The sequence below is a fragment of the Piliocolobus tephrosceles genome, chromosome 3 (assembly GCF_002776525.5).
Source record: "Piliocolobus tephrosceles isolate RC106 chromosome 3, ASM277652v3, whole genome shotgun sequence".
In the NCBI taxonomy this organism is placed as follows: Eukaryota; Metazoa; Chordata; class Mammalia; order Primates; family Cercopithecidae; genus Piliocolobus; species Piliocolobus tephrosceles.
In genome coordinates, this window is record NC_045436.1 from 61,222,619 (window position 1) to 61,244,684 (window position 22,066).

General features: G+C 35.5%; 1 protein-coding gene across 1 annotated transcript in view; it reads right to left on the reverse strand.

Annotated features, from left to right (window-relative positions):
* Positions 1 to 22,066, reverse strand: part of LARP1B (La ribonucleoprotein 1B) — a 161,701-nt gene that overhangs the window by 31,303 nt on the left and 108,332 nt on the right. The window contains exons 13-14 of the mRNA XM_026454125.2: positions 4,967 to 5,178; positions 4,096 to 4,202 (exon numbers count right to left, since the gene is read on the reverse strand). Coding sequence (XP_026309910.1) covers positions 4,096 to 4,202; positions 4,967 to 5,178 — 319 coding nt within the window. The remainder of the gene's footprint in view (positions 1 to 4,095; positions 4,203 to 4,966; positions 5,179 to 22,066) is intronic.

The following is a 22,066-nucleotide window of genomic DNA, read 5'->3' on the forward strand; positions in this document are numbered from 1 at the left end:
TTGAAGCTCTGAAGCCAAACATCGACTGCTCCTTCCTAACTATGAAAGTCCTAGATGGCTTATTCTCCCAATAGAAGGCTGTTTTGTCTACATTGAAAATCTATTGTTTAAGGTAGCCACACTTTTTTTTTTCAGATCTAGACCGGCAGAAATGTAGCCACTTTTATTGATTATCTTAGCTAAATCTTCCTTAAAACTCGCTGCACCTTCCTCATCAGCACTTGCTCCTTCACCTTGCACTTTCATATTATGGAGACAGCTTCTTAAACCTCATTAACCAACTTCTGCTAGCTTCCAACTTTTCTTCTGCACCTCCCTCGCCTCTTCATAGAATTGAAGAGAGTCAGGGCTTTGCTCTGGATTATACTTTGGCTTAAGGGAATATTGGGGGTGGTCTGATCTTTTACTCAGACCACTCAAACTCTCTCGCTATCATCAATAAAACTGTTTCACTTTCTTATCATTTGTGTATTCACTGGAGTAGCACTTTTAATTTCCCTCCAAAACTTTACCTTCATATTTTGGCTGTTTGACACAAGACATCTAGCTTTCAGCCTATCTTGGGGCTTTCAACATGCCTTCCTCATTAATGATGGCATTTCTAATTTTGAAGAATTTTGACTCTTAATTTCACTTGAACACTTAGAGGCCGCTGTAGGGTTATTAGTTGGTCTAATTTCAACATTGTTGTCTCTCAGGGTACAGGGACGCCCAAGAAGAGGGGGAGAGATGGAGAAATGGCCAGTCAGTGGAGCAGCCAGAAAACATACAACATTTATTGATTAAGTTTACCGTCTTATCTTGGCAGGGTTCATGGTGTGCCAAAACAATTACAATAGTTAACATCAAAGATCACTAACCACAGATCACCATAAAATACAAAATAGTAGCTGGGCATGGTGGCTCATGCCTATAATCCCAGCACTTTGGAAGGGCGAGGTAGGAGAATTGCTTGAGTCTAGGAGTTCAAGACCAGCCCAGAGAGCAGAGTGAGACCCCCATCTCTATAAAAAATTAAAAAATTAGCTGGACATGGTGGCATGCAACTATAGTTCCAGCTACTCAGAAGGCTGAAATGGGAGGATCACTTGAGTCTGGGAGGTTATGGCTGCAGTGAGTCATGATTGTGCCACAGAATTCCAGCCTGTGCAACACAGTGAGACTGTGTCTAAAAAAAAAAAAAAAAGGCCAGGCGCAGTGGCTCACACCTGTAATCCCAACACTTTAGGAGGCCGAGGCGGGCAGATCACAAGATCAGGAGATCAAGACCATCCTGGCTAACATGGTGAAACCCCATCTCTACTAAAAAAATACAAAAAAAAAAAAATTAGCCAGACATGGTGGTGGGCACCTGTAGTCCCAGCTACTCAGGAGGATGAGGCAGGAGAATGACATGAACCCTGAAGGCAGAGCTTGCAGTGAGCCAAGATCACACCACTGCACTCCAGCCTGGGTGACAGAGCAAGACTCTGTCTTAAAAAAAAAAAAAAAGATATAATAATAATAATAATAAAATTTGAAATATTGCAAGAATTACCAAAAGGTGACACAGAGACATGAAGACATGAAGTGAGTACATCTGTTGGATAAAGGGCATTGATAAACTTGCTCGACACAGGGTCGCCACAAACCTTCAATTTGTGGAAAACACAGTATCTATGAAGCACAGCAAAACAAGGTATACCTGTAAATTCTAAAGGATCAGTAAAAAATAAAAAGAGATATAACTAATAAGCCAATAGTAGAGATAAAATAGGATCATTATAAAAACTCAATCCAAAAGAAAGCAAAAAAAGAAAAAAAAGAATGAAGAATAGATGAGGCAGCTGGGTACAGTGGCTCATGCCTATAATCCCAGCACTTTGGGAGGCCAAGACAGGTCGATCACCTGAGGTCAGAAGTTTGAGACCAGCCTGGCCAACATGGTGAAATCCCATCTCTCCTAAAAATACAAAAATTAGCTGGGCGTGGTGGCAGGCACCTGTAATCCCAGCTACTCAGGAGGTTGAGGAAGGAGAATCACCTGAACCTGGGAACTGGAGGTTGAAGTGAGCCAAGATCGTGCCATTGCACTCCAGACTGGGCAACAGAATGAGACTCAGTCTCGAAAAAAAAAAAAAAGAAAAAAAAAAATAGATGAGACAAAGAAATGATAGATTTAAATCCAACCACATCAGTAACTACACTAAATGTGGACAGTCTAAACATACTGATTAACACGTTATTAGACTGGGTTATAAAAAGCAAAGAAAGACCCAAATATATGCTGCCTATGTGAAACCCACTTTAAAACAAAGAGATTGCTTAAAAGTAAAAAGGTAGAAGAAGATACACTGGCAAACACTCATCTAAAGAAAGCTGGCATAATTATACAAATATCAGACAAGGCTGACTTCAAAACAAGACATTACCAAGGTTAAAAAGAAACATTACTGGTGAGCATGCAAAATGATAGGGCCACTTTGGAAAACAGGTTGGCAGCTTCTTACAAAACTAAATATATTCTTATCATACATGATTAAGCAGCAATCATGCTCCTTAGTATTTATCCAAGGGATTTTAAAATATGTCCACACTAAAACCTTTACATAGATGTTTATAGCAGCTTTATTCATAATTCCCAAAACTTGAAAGCAACAAAGACAAGATGTCCTTCATTAGGTAAATTAAACATTTTTCACTGTTGTTGATCTCTAAATATACTGCTCCAATAAAAAGAAATACTCTGGGGAAAAAAACTGAAAAGTCACTTATAACCCCAGAATAACTATTAGTATACCACAGGTGTGCAGAAGAACATATGCACTTTTTATCTTTTAGAGACAATATATCTAGTAAGAACAATGTAAAATAATCAAATGTGTATCACTAAATACACAGATTTCAAGGTTTTGAGAGCATGATAAACTCCCTAGCATTTCTTTTCATGAAACTAACTAATCCTTTTCTAGTAACCAGTCAAAAACATATTTTCCCAAAGTTTTCAAGTGGAAAAACTATCCATTAATTATTCTGAAAATATTTAGTATAAACACAAAATGGTGTTTAAGAAACACAGGCTGGGTAAAGTGGCTCATGCCTATAATCCCAGTACTTTAGCTGGGTGTGGTAGCTCACGCCTGTAATCCCAGCACTTTGGGAGCCTGAGGCGGGCGGATCACCAGGTCAGGAGATCAAGACCATCCTGGCTAACATGGTGAAACCCCGTCTCTACTAAAAATACAAAAAATTAGCCGGGCGTGGTGGCACACGCCTGTAGTCCCAGCTACTTGGGAGGCTGAGGCAGGAGAATTGCTTGAACCCAGGAGGCGGAGCTTGCAGTGAGCCAAGATTGTGCCACTGCAGTCCAGCCTGGGTGACAGAGCGAGACTTTGTCTCAAAAAACAAAAAATAAAAAATTCCCAGCACTTTAGAGGCTGAGGTAGGAGGATTGCTTGAGGCCACCTAGGCAACAGGGCAAGATTCTGTCTCTATTTTTATTTAAAAGAAAGAATCACAAAGCAATGAGCAATAAATCACCTCTGCAACCCCTCTGAAGGACAAAACATACCACAGTGCTTTGCATATCACTGGCACGCTAAAAGATTTGCTCTAGTCTTCTTTTTTTTTAAATTAATTTTCTTCTTTCTTATAAAAAAAAATTCCTGCTAAAAATCAGCTAATCTAAATGATTTCCCAAAAATGGGGGAAAAAAGCAAAATAATAATGCTTTGTTTCCATATTATTTATATAGTTTTGAGTAGTGTGTTTAGCACATTAATGCCCTCAATAAATATCTACTAAGAACCTATTAAATGCCACTAAGACTCTGGGATTTTTCCAAAGATAATAACTTTCATAGACCTACATAGTTTATAAATCTAAGAGTTCACATTTGTGAAAAATAATTTAAATGGGAAAAAAAACTGTCTTACTGGATTATTTCCTTAACATACTTGTAAAACTTATCTCTTCTTTGGCGTCTTTGTACCATTTTCATTGTTCTCTAATTTGCTAACATTTCAATTTTTAAATACTTTGAAATATCTAATTAGTAACTGTTTTCAAAAAACTTCAAATCAAGAACAAAAAAGTAATGTTTGAGAAATATAGTACCTGACTGAGGATGTTCTTGGTCCATGGTCTCTGGAATCCATTACCCAACCAACATGACACTCTAGAGGGGGATTTGTGCTATGCCTTGTTTTTCTCTTTCTTGGACTCTAAAGAAAATAAAGTCAAGCATTGCAATTAGTTTCAATAGTGTGAACTGCACAAGTAAATTAAAACCCTCTGACTATAAATGAACTCAAACATTTTCATACTGTAGATAACACATTGTGAAATCATATGAAGTCACAAAACTCAAAAATCTCACACACAAGTCACAAAACTTAATAAGGTCCTTTGGTTGGTTTGTGACACAAGGATAAAACGAAGTGCACCTTAGTGTGATTCTTCATTATACTTTCTGTTCATCTTTAATTACACTATCCAATTGTAAAAAAGGTTTTTGTTTGTTTGTTTACTTTTAAATGGGGTCTTACTCTGTTGCCAAGGCTGGAGTGCAGTGGCATGATCATGGCTCACTGCAGCCCTGACCCCTACAGGCTCAAACAATCCTCCCACCTCAGCCTCCCAAGTAGCTGGGACTACAGGCACACGCCACCATGCCCAGCTAATTTTTGTATTTTTTTAGAGATGGGGTCCCATGGCATTGCCCAGGCTAGTCTCCAACTCCTGGGCACAAGCGATCCACCTGCCTTGGTCTCCCAAAGTGTTGGATTACAGGCATGAACCACCATGCCCAACCAAATAATTTCTTAACCTGAGAAACTATCACTATGGTAAAGTACGATTTTTAAGTGAAATATTACAAGTTATAACACACACTTTTTAATGTGATGTTATAGAAATTACAACATCTCATTCTGTAATGTTAAAGGATACAAAATGCAAGTCTTATATTCCTGGTTGTTTTGTATACCTTTACATCAATGGCTTTTGGTTCTTTAACAACAGGATAAAATCTTGGTGTTTTGTTAGGATCTTGTAACCTAGGTGTTCGAGGTGTTTTGGGTGTTCTTGTAGGATGAATTCTAGGAGATTCTGGAACTGCTGTAGGCAACGAACAAACCATTGCTGCCGAAGTTATTTCTGAAACATCAAATAGCTTCTGAGCTAATTCATCAGTCAAACCTGCAAAATAAAAAACTCTTAAATTATTTAGATGCTAGGAAAATATTTTACTTTGAGAATAAGGATAATTCTGGAATTCTCTAAGCTCAAAGGATTTTTCACTGAAAACATTTCAAATATATAAAAACAAAAATAACAAATACTTTTTTGACCATTATCTAGCTTTATAAAATTTTTATTTTTCTATATCTGTTTATGACTTTTTCTTTTAAAGAAAGTGTGAAGCTTCCTGTGTAACCTCCCCTAATCCCATTTCCCTACTGCTTTCCTTTCTCAGAGATAACTAGCCTCTTAAATTTGGAATTTTTATCTATTATTACATATATGTAATATTATTTTGCATAATTAACTTTATATATGTAACATAATACTATATCACTTTGTAAACTTTTCTCATGTTTTATTTACATAACTCTAATTTGTTCATTTTCAGTGCTGAATAGTATGTGGTGTACAAATATATCACAATTTATCCATTCTCCTGCAGAGAGACATTTATATTATTTCAAAGTATTTTGTTTAATCAACAATGCTGTGATCAACATTGTTGAACATGTTTCTGTACAGGTATGAGCATTTCTCTAGGGTTTATATCTGAGTGGAAATACTGAGTCAAAAGAGATGTGCATCTGGCTGGGCGCGGTGGCTCACGCTTGTAATTCCAGCACTTTGGGAGGCCAAGGCGGGGGATCACGAGGTCAGGAAATAGAGACCATCCTGGCTAACACGGTGAAACCCCGTTTCTACTAAAAATACGAAAAAATTAGCCGGGCGTGGTGGCGGGTGCCTGTAGTCCCAGCTACTTGGGAGGCTGAGGCAGGAGAATGGCGTGAACTGGGGAGGCGGAGCTTGCAGTGAGCCGAGATGGTGCCACTGCTCTCCAGCCTGGGCGACAGGATGCCCTCTCAAAAAAAAAAAAAAAAAAAAAAAGAGAGAGAAATGTGCATCTTCTGATTTAATGACCACTGACCGCCAAACTACTTTCTATAATGATTTCACCAACTTACACTCTCACCAGCAGCATGTGAGAATTCCAACAATTCAACATCCCGGTGAAGACTGGGTTTTGTTTAAACTCTTAACTATTCTTCCATCTCATGGGATTTAAATATTTGCATTTCCTTAGTTGTTGCTAGTGAAATTGCGCATGTTTTCATATATCTAGTTACCCTTCAGACTTCCTCTTTTGTGAGCCTGCTATTCAAACCCTTTGACTATTTTTTTTAATTCTGTTATTTTACTTACTGATTTGCTCATGAAAATCTTACGGTAAGATACCAAATAAGCCAGCAGATGAATCAAGTAATAGCAACAAAAAAAATAGTCTCTATTTCTGTGTGGTTTTTCTTCAGACTTATCTACTTCTTTTGATTCATAAAACAACTTTTTGTTTTTTCACTCAACAAATATTATTAAGTGCCTGCTATCTGCCAAGCACTATTCTAGGCACGAGTTTGTAAAGTCAAAAGTGAACTTACACATTTGCCATTTCCTCTCCCAATCCATTTTCCTCACTGTTACCAGAATGATTATTCTGAGGAGAAAATTAGATCATTTCATATTTCTGTTTAACATTCTTCAGTGTTTCCCATTTGCCTCTAGAATAAGCCTGGGCTCTTTACCCTGGCATATGAGATTTTGCTGATTTTGCCTCATCTGTTGTCATTTTCCACTTTGATCTTGGTGACACAAATAGCACCAAACTGTCAGTCCTGATCCTTGTTCTGTATCTTTTCATATGCTTTTTCTTCTGTCTGAAAGTCCCTTTCCTGAATCTTTTGTATACCCAATGCAACAGTTATCATAGCCTTCCTTTAATACCCAGCACAGATGTTACCTTTCTTGGGAATGTGAAGCATTCCTTGAACACCTTTGTGCTGTGTCTGTATTTTCTCCATTTATTGTTTCATTTATTAAATTAAAATTTATTTTCTTACATATCATCCCACAGATGCCAAGAGTAAGTCTCACTGCTTCCCAGAAAGCAACTACCACAATTGCATCGAATACTAGTGCCTACCATACATAATGTCTGGGAAAAAATACATCCTCATCAAAGGAATGCTAAACTTAATTGAATTGTGTTAATACTGTTTTCCTTATACCAAAAATATATACAATCTGGCCAGGTGCAGTGGCTCCCATCTGTAATCGCAGCACTTTGGGAGGCCAAGCCAGGTAGATCACCTGAGGTCAGGAGTTTGAGACCAGCCTGTCCAACATGGTGAAATCCCATCTCTACTAAAAATACAAAAATTAGCCAGGCATGGTAGCAGGCGCCTGTAATCCCAGCTACTCAGGAGGCTGAGGCAGGAGAACTGCTTGAACCCGGCAGGCGGAGGTTGCAGTGAGCTGAGATCATGCCATTGCACTCCAGCCTGGGGAACAAGAGCGAGACTTCATCTCAAAAAAAAAAAAAACCATATATATATACATACACACACACACATTATATATATATAGAAAGAGAGAGAGATACAATCCTAGAGATAAAAACATGAACATATACTGAAAAATGTGTTAAATCCAGTACCTTTGTGAAAGACATTTTCAAAGATCTAGGAGCAGTAACAACCCAGAAACAGTAAGCTTCCTATCACCTAGATTATGGTCTATAAATTCCATTTCCCACTAATTAGTTCTCCTCAAAGAAATAACATCTGGAATACAGAATGTATAATCTGAGCCTGGGAAATCTTGAGCAATAAAGTAGCAAAAAAGCAATAAAGTAGTTTTTAAAATACTAGCATAAATCAAAGGACACAGGAGTAAATCTCAGAAGTTCACCAGTCAAAAATAAAACAATTTGACCACTAAAAACAATGACCAAAATGGATTAAACACATCGAATAAATAAGCTCCATCACATTTAGAGTTTCCTAGGGCACCAACTCATTATTTTGAAAACCAATAAACTGAATAAAAAGAAAGAAGCAAGCATTTATCCTTCCTTGTCTGTAAAAGTTGAATTTCAGGGTAACCAAAGAGTTGATGAAAGAAGATTTTTCATAAGAAAATTTTACATAAGGATTGCAGAAAAAATGACGGAATCAGAAGATAACCATTTTGCAATTCTACTGACATAGAGGAAATTTAGGGAATATTCATCAATAGCTGCTAAAACCATTTAGTAAAAGATTGGAGGGAAACTTGTTAATGAAAGGATCAGGCTGACAACACCTGAGTCAAATCATGAATCACAGCATCAGTAAAAGTGGGAGTGACAGACATACTATGATGTTATAGGAAATAGACAAGTCTTTCTAAGAAATATTCTTGCTACTAGGAAAAAAACAATGCCAAAACTTGAATATACTCAATCTTCTATACCCAAATCCTTTGTACTTATACTTCATTAGTAATACATGGGATAAAGGATACACTAAATGATATGAAGAAGATACAGTCAGGTAAATGCAGATCATAAGAAATCCTACCAGGTTCTTCAACAAATTAACCAGTTTCTTCAACAAATCATTGTCATGGAAAAACAAGGGAAGAGAAATAATTAGAGATTAAGATTGACTTAATGGTGTTATCAGTCAATTGCAATGTTTGCATCTTGTTTCATCGTAGTTCAATCAAACAATTTGAAAAATATATTTCAGACAATTAGGGACAACTAAACATATACTGCATAGTAGATTATATTAAAAATTATTGCTAATTTTATTAGGTGAAATAACAGTGCTGTAAAAATTTACATACATACTTGTTTTGTAAGTCCTAGTCAGTTTGCAATATATAGTGAAGTATTTCCAGAAGAAATGATATGATTTTGAGATTCAATATAGAATACCAGAAAGAGATTGGGAGGCAAGGTACAGATTAAAAAACAATGTCAACCTATTAACAATTGTTGAAATTAGGTGAGATGGATACATGAGGATTTCGTTAAACAATTCTCCCTATTGTTATCTGTATCGGAACATTTCCAAAATCAAAAGCTAAGTTTTATTTGTTGTATACTTATTTTATTCCAGGTGCTCAGGGTGAATTTTGCCCACCAATAAGAGTAGATATACTAATTTTGTAAGATTAACATCTATAGAGTACGTTGGTTATCTCAAAAGAAACATTTTACAAAATTTTTATAGACTATCATATACCAATTTATAATATTTTGACATAAAATTATCAAATATTAGTTCATTATAAAAACATAAAATATTCATAGTAAATATTAAAATATTATTATTGGAAATATATTAGGAAACAAGAACATATTAACATTTTTTGTCAACTACAAGCATAGCATAATATATTAATATAATCTATATATTATAACTTCCTTTTAATCAAAAGCATAGGCCATCTCTTGTACATGAATAGTCATAACAGCATTTTTCATAATAGCCAAAACTAGAAACAATCCAAATATCCATAAAATGTTGAATGGACAAAAAAATGTAGTATGCTCATTCTGTGAAATAATATTTAGCAATAAAAGAAAGGTATTGATACATGCAATGACATAGATGAATCTCAAAAATATTATGTTAAGTGAAAGATTCCAAGTATATAACTATGTATCATATGATTCCATTTATATAAAATTTCTGAAAAGTGCAAAACCATAGTGAAAGAAAGATAACTAGTTGCCTCAGGCTGAAGGTGAATGTTGGGATTGACTGCAAATGTGCATGAGGAACTCTTTAGTATGATGGAATTGTTCTAAAACCGGATTGTGGTGCTGGTATACAATTTTATACATTTACTGAAATTCAAATGATACACTTAAAAAGGGTTAAAGCAGTAATTTTCAAGGTATGGTCCCAAATAGAACTATTGGCATGACCTGGGAACTTGTTAGAAATGTATATTCTCATATCCCACCTACCTTACTGATTCAGAAAGTTGATACAGAGTCCTTTAATCTGTTTCAACAAGCTTCCCAGGTGAACCTTACACATGCTAAATGTAAAAACCACTGAACTTAGGGGTGTGCTAACTACTCTACTATCTAAGGTTTTCCAAATTTTATCACTACCAAATCAGATCATTGCACAGCTTCATACCTGAACCATATGAGCCTTGTCTACAGTCTCCACTGCCTTTATAAAAATAAAACTCAATATTATGCTGTTAGTGTTTAGTGAAGGTCAAAAATTAAAAATGCTACATGAGAACTGGCACTTAAGGTTTTTTATAAATAAAAACGCCTCTAAAGCAGAACTCAGCAAACTTTTCCTACAAATGTCAGATAGTAAATATTTTTTTGCTTTTTAAGACGTAAGGTCGGCCGGGCGCGGTGGCTCAAGCCTGTAATCCCAGCACTTTGGGAGGCCGAGACGGGCGGATCACGAGGTCAGGAGATCAAGACCATCGTGGCTAACATGGCGAAACCCCGTCTCTACTAAAAATACAAAAAACTAGCCGGGCGACATGGCAGGCGCCTGTAGTCCCAGCTACTCGGGAGGCTGAGGCAGGAGAATGGTGTGAACCCAGGAGTCGGAGCTTGCAGTGAGCTGAGATCCGGCCACTGCACTCCAGCCTGGGCGGCAGAGCGAGACTCCGTCTCAAAAAAAAAAAAAAGACGTAAGGTCTCTGTTGAAACAGCTCAGCTCTGCCTTTGTAGCATAAAAACAGCAAGAGGCCATAGGTAAATGACCAGCGTTATCACACTGGCCCATAGCAGGCTAGTTTCAGTCAATAGGCCATAATTTGCTGGCCACTGAACTATAGCAGTCAGATAGATATGAATCCAAATCCTGGATTTATACTTTGCTAGCAAAAAAAAAAAAAAAAAATCATAACTATATTTTGTGTATTCAAGAAAGTACAAAAAAACACGAGCATATTAAAAATATATATAGGCAGTATAAAAGAGGATCCAATCAAGCTTCTAGATGATAAAAGGACGACAGCTGAGATTTCAAAACATACACATACACACGCACACATGCACACACACACACACTGGATGGGATTAAAAATAGACTCTGTAGAAGAAAAGGCTAATAAACTTGAAGAGAGGAATAAAAGTTACTTAAAACAAAAACAGAGTAAAAGGACTGAAAAACAACAACAACACAACAGAGCATTAATGAAGTATGGGACAACTTCAAGTGCCCTAATATAAATTATACATGTAATTGGAGTCTTGAGAGAAAGAGAAAAAAGAACAGGAAAACATTATTAATTTTATCTTTTTTTTTTTTTTAAAGACAGAGTCTCACTGTCACCCAGGCTGGAATGCAGTGGTACAATCTTGGCTCACTGCAACCTCTACCTCCCGGATTCAAGTGATTGTCGTGCCTCAGCCTTCCAAGTACCTGGGATTATAAGGTGCGCGCCACCACACCCAGCGACTTTTCGTATTTTTAGTAGAGATGGGGTTTCACCATGTTGGCCAGGCTGGTCTCGAACTCCTGACCTCAGGTGATCCACCTGCCTTGGCCTCCCAAAGTGCTGGGATTACAGGCATAAGCTGCCACACCCAGTCTATTAATTTTTTATTTAAAATTTTAAATTTAAAGGAACAGCTGAACACTTTCCAAATTTGATTAAAAATGTATAAACACACATATTTTAAAAACTCAGTGAGTTCAAGCACAAGAAACATGAAAAGTACACCAAAGCAATCGTAATTAAGGTGCTTAAAATGGGTGACAAAGATTAAAAGCAACCAGAATCAACAGAAACTGAACCAAAAACAGAAAAGCAACCTCAACAACAGAAAAAAAAGAAACTGAAAAAAAAATCAGCCAAATCTTAAGAACCCGTGGGACAACAAAAGGTCTAGGAGAGAAGAAATGCAGGGTTAAACATTTTTTTAAGGAAATAATAGTTGAAAACTTCCCAAATTTGTCTAAAGTCAAACCTACAGATTTAAGAAACAGACAATCCTATCCAGGATAAACCCAAAGAACTTCATACCAAGGCACATCACACTCTACTTGCTGTAAACTTAAGATGAAAAAAATAAAAATCTTGAAAGTAGTTAGAGATGCATTACTTGTAGGGAAACAATTTGAATGACTATAAAATTTTATACCAAAAACCACGGAGGACAGAAAGAAGTGGTACAACAATTTTGAATCACTAATAGAAAACAACTCTCAGTCCAGAATTCTTTTTTTTTTTTTTTTTTTTTTTTTTTCTGAGACAGAGTCTCGCTCTGTCACCCAGGCTGGAGTGCTGTGGCCGGATCTCAGCTCACTGCAAGCTCTGCCTCCCGGGTTCACGCCATTCTCCTGCCTCAGCCTCCCAGTAGCTGGGACTACAGGCGCCGCCACCTCGCCCGGCTAGTTTTTTGTATTTTTTAGTAGAGACGGGGTTTCACCGTGTTAGCCAGGATGGTCTCGATCTCCTGACCTCGTGATCCGCCCGTCTCAGCCTCCCAAAGTGCTGGGATTACAGGCTTGAGCCACCGCGCCCGGCCCAGAATTCTTTATCCAGTGAAAATATCCTTGGCAATAAGGTGAAATAAAGACATTCTCAGAAGAAAGAAAACTATAAATCATAGCCAACTGAACTGCTCTAAAAGAACTGCTAACCTGAGTATTTCAGACAGAAGAAAATGATAACAGAAGGAAACCTGAGATATCACAAATAGAGGAACAGCAAGATAAACGGTAAAGGTCTGGATAAATATAATAGACTATTCTCCTTTTAAGTTATTTAAAACATGCTTGAAAGTAAAAAATAAAACATTGGTGGGCTTTTTAACATATGAAGATATATAAGACAATCATTACATAAAGAAATTTCAGCTGAGTGTGGTGATTCATGCCTATAATCCCAGCACTTTGGGAGAATGAGGTAGGAGAATCTCTTGAGGCCAGGAGTACTAGACCAATCTGGGCAACGTAGCGAGATCCTGTCTCCACAAAAAAATAAAAAAATTAGTTGGGCTTTGTGGCATGCACCTGTAGTCCTACCTACTTGGGAGGCTGAGGTGGTAGGATTACTTGAACCCAGCAGTTTGAGGCTGCAGTGAGCCATGAGTGCACACTGCACTCCAGCCTTGGCAACAGAGTGAGACCCTCTCTCTTGGGGTGGGGCCGGTGGGGAGAGAAAGGAAAAAAAAAATCTCTATGGGGGTATGGGGGTTAGGTTTCTACATTCTTATTGAAATGGTAAAATATTGATTCGAAATAAACTGAAAAGTATGTGTTTAGAAATCCCTAGAGCAATCACTAAAAACAATTATACAAAAAAAAAAGATATATATGTCCAAATTCACAGTACATAAATTAAAATGTAATAGAAAAAGTTACAAATAACACAAAGAATGCAGAAAATGGGCAATAGAAGCAAAAAAAAAAAAAAAAATGAAAATGAATACAAAAGTTGACCTAAATCCAAACATACCAATAATTACATTAGTCTAAACAAATCAATTAAAAGACATATTGTCAGACTGAATAAAAAACATGACCCAACTATATGCTATCTATAATAAACTGACTTCAAATATAATGATATAGGTAGGTTAAAAGTAAAAAGTTGGCAAAAGATACATCACATACCATGAGAGAGAAATGAAAGAAAGCTGGAATGGCTATATTAAAATCAGACAAACTAAATTTCAAAGCAAACAAGGACAACATACATGAATGAAAGGGCCAATTCACCAAGATGACACAATATACCAATGGGTATAAGGTGAACTAACAAAAGAGCTAAATAAATGAAGCAAAACCCGATAGAACTGAAATAGGAAATAAACAAGTCTGCAATTATAGGTGGTGACTTCGACACTCCTCTCTAAGATAGAACCAGTAGACAAAAAAATCAGCAAAGATATAGAACTCATCAACACCATTCATCAACTGAATTGAACAGACAATATGGAACATTCTACTCAAAAATAGTATAATAAACATTCTTCTCAGATGTATATGGTACATTCACCAAGACAGACTATATTGTGGGTGATAAAATTAGCAAATTAATTAAACAAATTTGAAATTAATAAATTTTAAATTTTAAAATAATGTAAAGTATGTTCTCTGGCTATAATAGAATTAAACTATATATCAATAAGATTAATAACAGAGGGATAACTGAAAAAACTCCAATCACTTGGAAATTACACCGAATATGCTCCTAAATAATACATAAAGAGGAAGTCTCAAAAGAATTTAGAAAATGTTTTGAAAGAATAAAAATTAATAAAATATAACATATCAAAATTTGTGGAATGCAGCTAAAGCAGTGCTTAAATAAAAATATACAGAATTAAGGGCTGTGCTCAGTGGCTCATGCCTGTAATCCCAGCACTTTGGAAGCCGAAGTGGGTGGATCATTTGAGGCCAGGAGTTCGAGACCAGCCTGGCCAACATGGTGAAACCCGGTCTCCACTAAAAATGCAAAAATTAGCCGAGTGTGGTGGCACAGACCTGTAATCCCAGCTGCTCAGGAGGCTGAGGCAGGAGAATCACTTGAACCCAGGAGGCAGTGAGCCGAGATTGTACCACTGCACTCCAGCCTGGGCGACAGGGCGAGACTCCAAGACTCTGTCTTAAAAAAATAGATAGATAGGCTTTTCATTCCCGTTGTTATGGAGGGCCACATCTGCCAGAGCCTGGAGTCTGCGAAGGCCGGGACCCGGTTCTGCGGCCCGCCGTGGGGAGTGTGCAAACCCGAGAGAGCTGGATTACCTACCCACCGCAGAGTGCTGAAGACGGGGTAGCCATGAGGTTGCAAATTCGTGAAGAATCAGCAGCATGTTTGGCAGCTGAGTATTGGAGCAAGGAGCCTGCCACGAGGTTTTGAGAACAGAGTGCCGTTTTAGAGCTGGCGGCAGCATCTTAGCCCAAGAGAAGGTTATATTCCCAGAGGATGTCAATCCCAAGGACCAGTAGCTGCCGTCAGTTTGGATTATGAAAACTTTAACCGGCATCAACATTGGGTGTAGAAACATGCTTGCTTTGTGTATCAGAGGACATGCTCAGCAGATCCAAGAGATATATTTGGCAACTTTTTCTAGAAAAGGCACATTGGGTTATCATTCATTACAATCATTCATTACATTCTTGAGTTTTTTTGGTTTTTTTTTTTTTTTTTTTTTTTTTTTTGAGACAGTCTTGCTGTGTTGCCCAGGCTGGAATGTGGTGGCACAACAATCACAGCTCACTGCAGCCTCAATCACCCAGGCCTAAGCAATCCTCCCGCCTTGTAGCTGGGACTACAGCTCACAGCACACCTGGCTAAAATTTTTTGTTGTTGTTGAGACGGATTCACTGTTGCCCAGGCTGGTCTCAAGCTCCTGGGCTTAGATGGTCCTCCTGCCTCAGCTTCCAAAGGCACAGGCCACGTTGTAGGTTTGTCCCTTGCCATCCTGCCCAACAGGAGGTGCTGTACCTTTTAATGAATTGACTTTCATAAATTGATTATGTTGGTGGGCAAGTTCTTTAAGCTGGAAATTGTAAATTCTTCCTGAAATGTTTTTTCATGCAGTTACCATGAACTAATACTACAATAAAGGATGGTCTTGGGTATCGATTCTTAAAAAAAAATATATATATATATATATATAGATATATAGATATATAGATATAGATAGATAGATAAATAAAGAGAGAGAGAGAGAGAATATGAAATGCTTATATCCAAAAAGAAACTCTCAAATCAGTAATTTAAACTTCTCCCTTAAAAATTAGATTTCAAACAAATAGATTTCAGGAAGATACCCAAATTTTAAAAATTAAACAAAAACACTTCTAAATAGCTGATGTATCAAAAAATTAAAAAGAAATGAGAAAATATATAGAACTGAATGAAAATCAAAATGCAATAACACCTAAAATACTGCTTAGCGGGAAATTTGTAGTACTAAATGGTTATAATAGGAAAGAAAAATGGTATCAAATAAATGATCTAAGGTTCCACTGAAACTAGAAAAGGAGGAACAAAATAAGAAAAAAGGAAATAATAAAGAGCAAAAATTAATAAAACTGGAATAAAAATAAAGTAAATCAATGAAAATAAAACTTAAAAAAATTAAACTGATGAACCTCTAGCTAGATCGATCAAGACAAAAAAGACACAAATTTATAAAGAGTAGGAATGAAAGAAGAGATATCTCTACAGAACCTACAAACAGTAAAAGGAGAAAAAGAGCATATTATAAATTCCAGGAAACGAACAAATCCAATAGGTACAAAAGCTCACCTGAGAAAAAAGACTTACTTAGTCTTCTGTTTCTTAAATAAATAAATGTGTAGTTTAAAACATTCCAATAGTTCCAGGCCCAGATGGTATCTGGGCCTGGATGGCATCACTGGGGAATGCTAACAATGTGTAAGAAATAAACAATTGTAGACAAACTCTTCCAAAATACAAAAGAAAGAACACTTACCAACTCATTTTATGACACTCATTTTATGACACCTCTAACACCAAAATCAGACAAATATAATCCAAGACAATGAAAAAAAAAAAATTCCTCATGAATATAGTACAAAAGGCTTCAAAAATATAAGCAACCTGAGTCTAAGAATATATAAAAGGATAATATAATAACTAGGATTATATAAAAGGATAATATAATAACTGAGGCTTATCCTGAGAATCCAAGGCTAGTTCAACATTTGAAAACCAATCAATGTACTTTACAACACAAACAGACTAATTAAGACAAGCCATATGACATGAGCCACCGCACCTGGCCCAAAAGATACTCTTAAAAAATGAAAACATAAGCCCTAGGTTCTGAGAAGACATGTACAAATTACCTATGTACATCTGTAATAAAGGACTTGTATCCAGAGTAAAGAACTCTCAAAGCTCAGTAACAAAAACAACTCAATAAAAGAAATGTCCAAAGATTTGTGCAGGCACTTTGCCAAGCATGAACCGATGGCAAATCAGCACATAAAAAGATAACGCAACAGCATCAGTCACAATGAGATACTACTATTAGACAGCAAAAAAAAAAATTTTTTAAACTAACAATACTAAATGCTGGTGATGATGTAGAGCAAATGGAACCCTCATATATTGTTGGTAAGAATATAAAATGGCACAGCCATTTTGGAAAAGTTAGACAGTTTCTTAAAAAGTTATACTTCCTGTATGATCCAACAGTGCCACTCAAAAGCATATACCCAAGTGAAATGAAAACATATATTCACACAAAAACTTGTAAACAAATACTCATAGCAGCTTAATTCATAATCACCAAAAACAGAAAAACAACCTATATGCCTTCAACTAATAAGTGGATAAACTGTTTACGTCCATGCAATGGAATGCTACTTGTCAATAAAAAGGTAATACAAACAACACACAAAAGCATGAATAAATCTGAAAGGCACTATGCTGAATGAAAGGAGCCAGACTCAAAAGGCTATATTTTATATGATTCCATTTATATGATATTCTAGAAATGGCAAAACTATAGGAATAGAAAATAGAAAACAAGCTGCCAAAAACTTGGCCTGCGTTGAATACGAAGAGTCATGAAAAAATTCTCAGGGAGTAATGGAAATGTTCAGTAACTTGACTAGGTGGTGTTTACATGACTGTATTCATCTGTCAAAGTTCCCAAAATGATGTACATAAATGGTGTGAAACTTACTGAATGTAAACTATATCTCAATTTTTCAAAAAATATGACCCACAAAGCTCAGGCAACGAAAGCAAAAATAAACAAATGGAATGCACCAAATGAAAAAGTTTCTTCTGCACAGCAAAGGAAACAGTCAACAGAGCGAAGAGACAACCTACAGAATAAGAAAAAAATATTGCAAACCACATATCTGATTAGGAGTTATATCCAAAATATATAAGTAACTCAAACAACTCAATAGCAAGAATGAAAATAATCCAATTAAAACATGGTCAAAAGACCTGATTAGAGATCTCTCCAAAGAAGACATAACAAGGTCAACATGTATATGAAAAGGTGCACTGGTGCAGCAATTGCGGAAAACCGTATGGAGATTTGTAAAGAAATTAAAAGTAGAATTACCATATGACCCAACAATCCCTCTTCTGGGTATATACCCAAAGGAAATGAAATCATCACCATAGAAAGATATCTATCTGCACTCACATGTTCATTGCCACATTATTCACAATAGCCAAGATATAAGATATGGGAACAACTAAAGTATGTGTCCACTTATGATAAACAGAGAAATGGTGATGTGTGTGTATGTATATGTGTGTGTGTGTATATATATGCATATATGTGTATATATACATATATGTGTATATATGTATATATGTGTGTGTATATATATGTGTATATATATAGAGAGAGAATAGAATAGAATTAAACCTTTAAAAAAAGGAGATCCTGCCATTTGCTACAATATGGATGAAACTGGAGGACATTATGCTAAATAAAATAAGCCAAACACAGAAAGAAAAATACTTCATAATGTCACTTATACATAGAATCTTTTAAAAAAAGTATATAGACATAGATAATAAAACAGTGGTTACCAAGGGTGGGATGAGGGAGAATGGGGAGATGTAGGTCAAAAAATACCAAGTTGCAGATATGTAGGATAAATAAGTCTAGAGATCTAATGTACAACCTGAGGGCAACAGCTAACAATATTAGATTATACTTGGTATTTTTGCTAAGAGAGATTTTAGGTGCTCTTGCCACAAAAAAAGGTAACTATGTGAGATAATATGTTCATTTGCTTGACTACTGTAACCATTACACTATATATATATATATATATATATATATATATATATATCAAAACATCATGTTGTACACCTTAAATATAAATAATTTTTAAGAGGAAATAAAAAATATAACTGGATATTTTTAGGGTGGTCAGAATGAAAGGAGGGAGACAGGCTAGTAGTTTACTACAATTAACCAAGGAGAAAACGATGGTGACTTTTACAGGGTGATAGAGATGGAGAAAGTAAGAAGTGGTTAGATTCTAGATATATTTTAAATATATATAACTTTCCCATAAATAAGATATGGAATTTAAAAAACAAACAGATCAAAAATGACACAGAAACGTTTTGACCTGTGTAACTGGAAAAATGGAGGTAATATTTACAGAGATGTGGAAGTCTAGGAGGAAAAGTCCTTGGAGAGGGGTGGGAATTCAGAACTTAGATTTTGGACATACGAAAGCTAACATGCTTATAAAATATACAAGTGGAACTGTTAACCATACAGTTGAATATTTGTCTGAAATACAGGATGGAGGTCTGGTCTATACATATCAATTTAATACTCATTAGTATAATAATGCTCTTTAAAACCCATGAGACTTGATGCTATTACACGAGGAGTTAATGAGGATTCAAAAGAGGAGAAATTTGAGGACTGGGTCCTAAAGCATCCAAATTTTAGAGGTTAGGGAAACAGTGAAGAACTAGCAAAAAAGACTCCATGAGGCAGAAGGAGAATAAGTGAATAAGTGTTCAGGAAGTAAAAATATGTTTCAGGACAGAGCGATTAATTTGATTTAATGCTGACGTCAGGTAAGATAAGGACTGATTTGACCCCTTTTATATATAGGGATTCCTGGTGATATTATCAGTAGCTGGTTTGGGATGTGGAGGACAGAGGCCTGTTTGGAGCAGGCATAGGGAATAAATAGGAACACAGATACTGAAGACAGTGAAAATAAACTCCTTCTTTATGCCTTAAAGTCTATACCGTAATGGCAATACCAACTCTTTTCTATTAGGATCATTCTTTTATATGATTTCCCATCCTTTACTTTCTAATATTTCCATATGTTATGACATATAACTAGCATAGAGTGAATTTTTTTAAGCCCAATTAATTTTAAGATTAAAATTATCTTTTCATTTGAACATTAATCTATTCAACATTTCCTGTCATAGCAATATATTGGGTCAAATTCTATCTTTTTAAAATTTTTGCTTTATTTTTATACTTTTCTGTTCATATATTTAAAAACTAGAGATTACAGCACACAAATAAAAATTAATAGATTTATATATAAATTTTAAAATAGAGTTGATACACACTCATACCGACCAACTAGACCAATACATAAATTCCAGATGCTAGCAAACACATATGCAGACCTTCCAGATGGGATTCCCCCACCCTCAGGAGTAAATTAATATATTATATTTTTATATTAATAATTCCCCTTGCTTATATTCATGGCTCCTATGTGCTATGCATATATCATGAATTTTATACTTTATGTAATAGTATTACATTGAATGAACTTCTTTGTTCTAGCTTATTTTATACATCCTATTTTTTTATTTTTTATTTTTGTTATTTTTTCCTATATTTTTAGATTAACACATTTTGTCACATATAACGTTATTTCTTTCATTTTCCACTGCTGCCTATTTTTCCTATGTATGAATACACCACATCTTATAATACATTCTACTATAACTGTGCATTTTTTAGTTTTCAATTGCTTTTTTCTATTATGAACCATGATACTGCAAACATTCTCTTGGTAAACATCTGCAACAGTATGCCCAGGCTGGTCTCAAACTCCTGGGCTCAAGTGATCCTCCTGCCTTGGCCTCCCAAAGTGTTGGGATTATAGGCATGAGTCACAACGGCCTGCAACAGTATCTCTTGAAATGAAACTGCTAGGTTATAATATGGTGTATTACTATGGTTTTAATTGGAAAACCTCAATAAAAATAGCAGCTTTTCATATTTATTGGCCATTTGGTCTTCCCAAATATGAAACTGATGTTCGTGTTTCATTTACTACTTTTTCTGTTAATGTTTGCCATTTTTCACATTAATTTTTAAGGTTTTAGATTTCTATGATATTAATTCTTTGTTAATGTCATGCAATTGCCAAATTTATCTCCTTATTTGTGATTTGTATGCTTTCTATGATGTGCAAAGGAACATACATTCTCAATTTTAAAGTATTCAAATTTAACAAGACAAAAAATCCAGCAGTTTAACTGAACATCCCTAGTGGGACACACGAAGAACCTTAAAGAAAGCTTTAAAGTATGAAGTTTTTAAAAGTTTAAAGTTTAAAGAACTCTAAAAGAAGTTACTTTTCAGTATTTATAATATTGTTATTTAATGTTATTGTTATTCTGGAACTATTATATCATAGGATTAGCAAAGAAATAATTATGTTACTGTGGTTAGGAAGAAAGATTTTTTATATGTAAGTAAAAAGCAATACAACTACAAAATCAAAGAAGTTAAAATTAAAACCTACAATCTTAAATTTAGACAGAAAATATCAACATGAATACATAATATATTTTTCTCTTTAAAAAATTTCCTAGCTCTTTCTATTCAAAAGGCCTAGAAACAAGGACCAACTCAGCAGCAGGTCTGGTACTGACAAAGCTCAACCTTGTGTGGGGGCTCAACCTTGTGTGGGGTGGGAAACATTAAAGTTAACAGTCCAACTCCATTATTACTGAGCAAGAAAATGAAAGGTGGCTTTAGAGCTAACAGTCAATAAACTGGTAACTGGCACAGGTATCAATAATAATAATAACTATAATAGAGTGAAACCCATCTCATGTATTTATGAGTTCACAGTGATCATTTAAAAACAAACAAACAAAAACTTCCATTAGTCACCAGCGAAGAATGTTAAGGAACCAGCTAGTACTTTGAAACTAGTAAACAAAAGGAAATAATTCAGCACTGACTCAGTTTCCTGTAAGAACTCTATCTCAGAATAAATAAATATTCTGAGGAAAGTTCTCTTTATAAAAGTATTCTACCTATTAAGGTAAGATGTAATGATTAAAAATAGAATCATCACTATTTTGCAACCCCTAGTAAAATAAAAGCTTCACTCACTGATCATCAATGACCGTTAACATTACAAAAAGAGACAATAGAGCATTATGTATCTCCTAATAGTATTCAATACTACATATGACATATGCTTACAGAGGTTTGAGTCTTAATCTAATCAAGCCTCTATACTGAACTAACAGTCATAGATAACTCAGGACTAGAAAA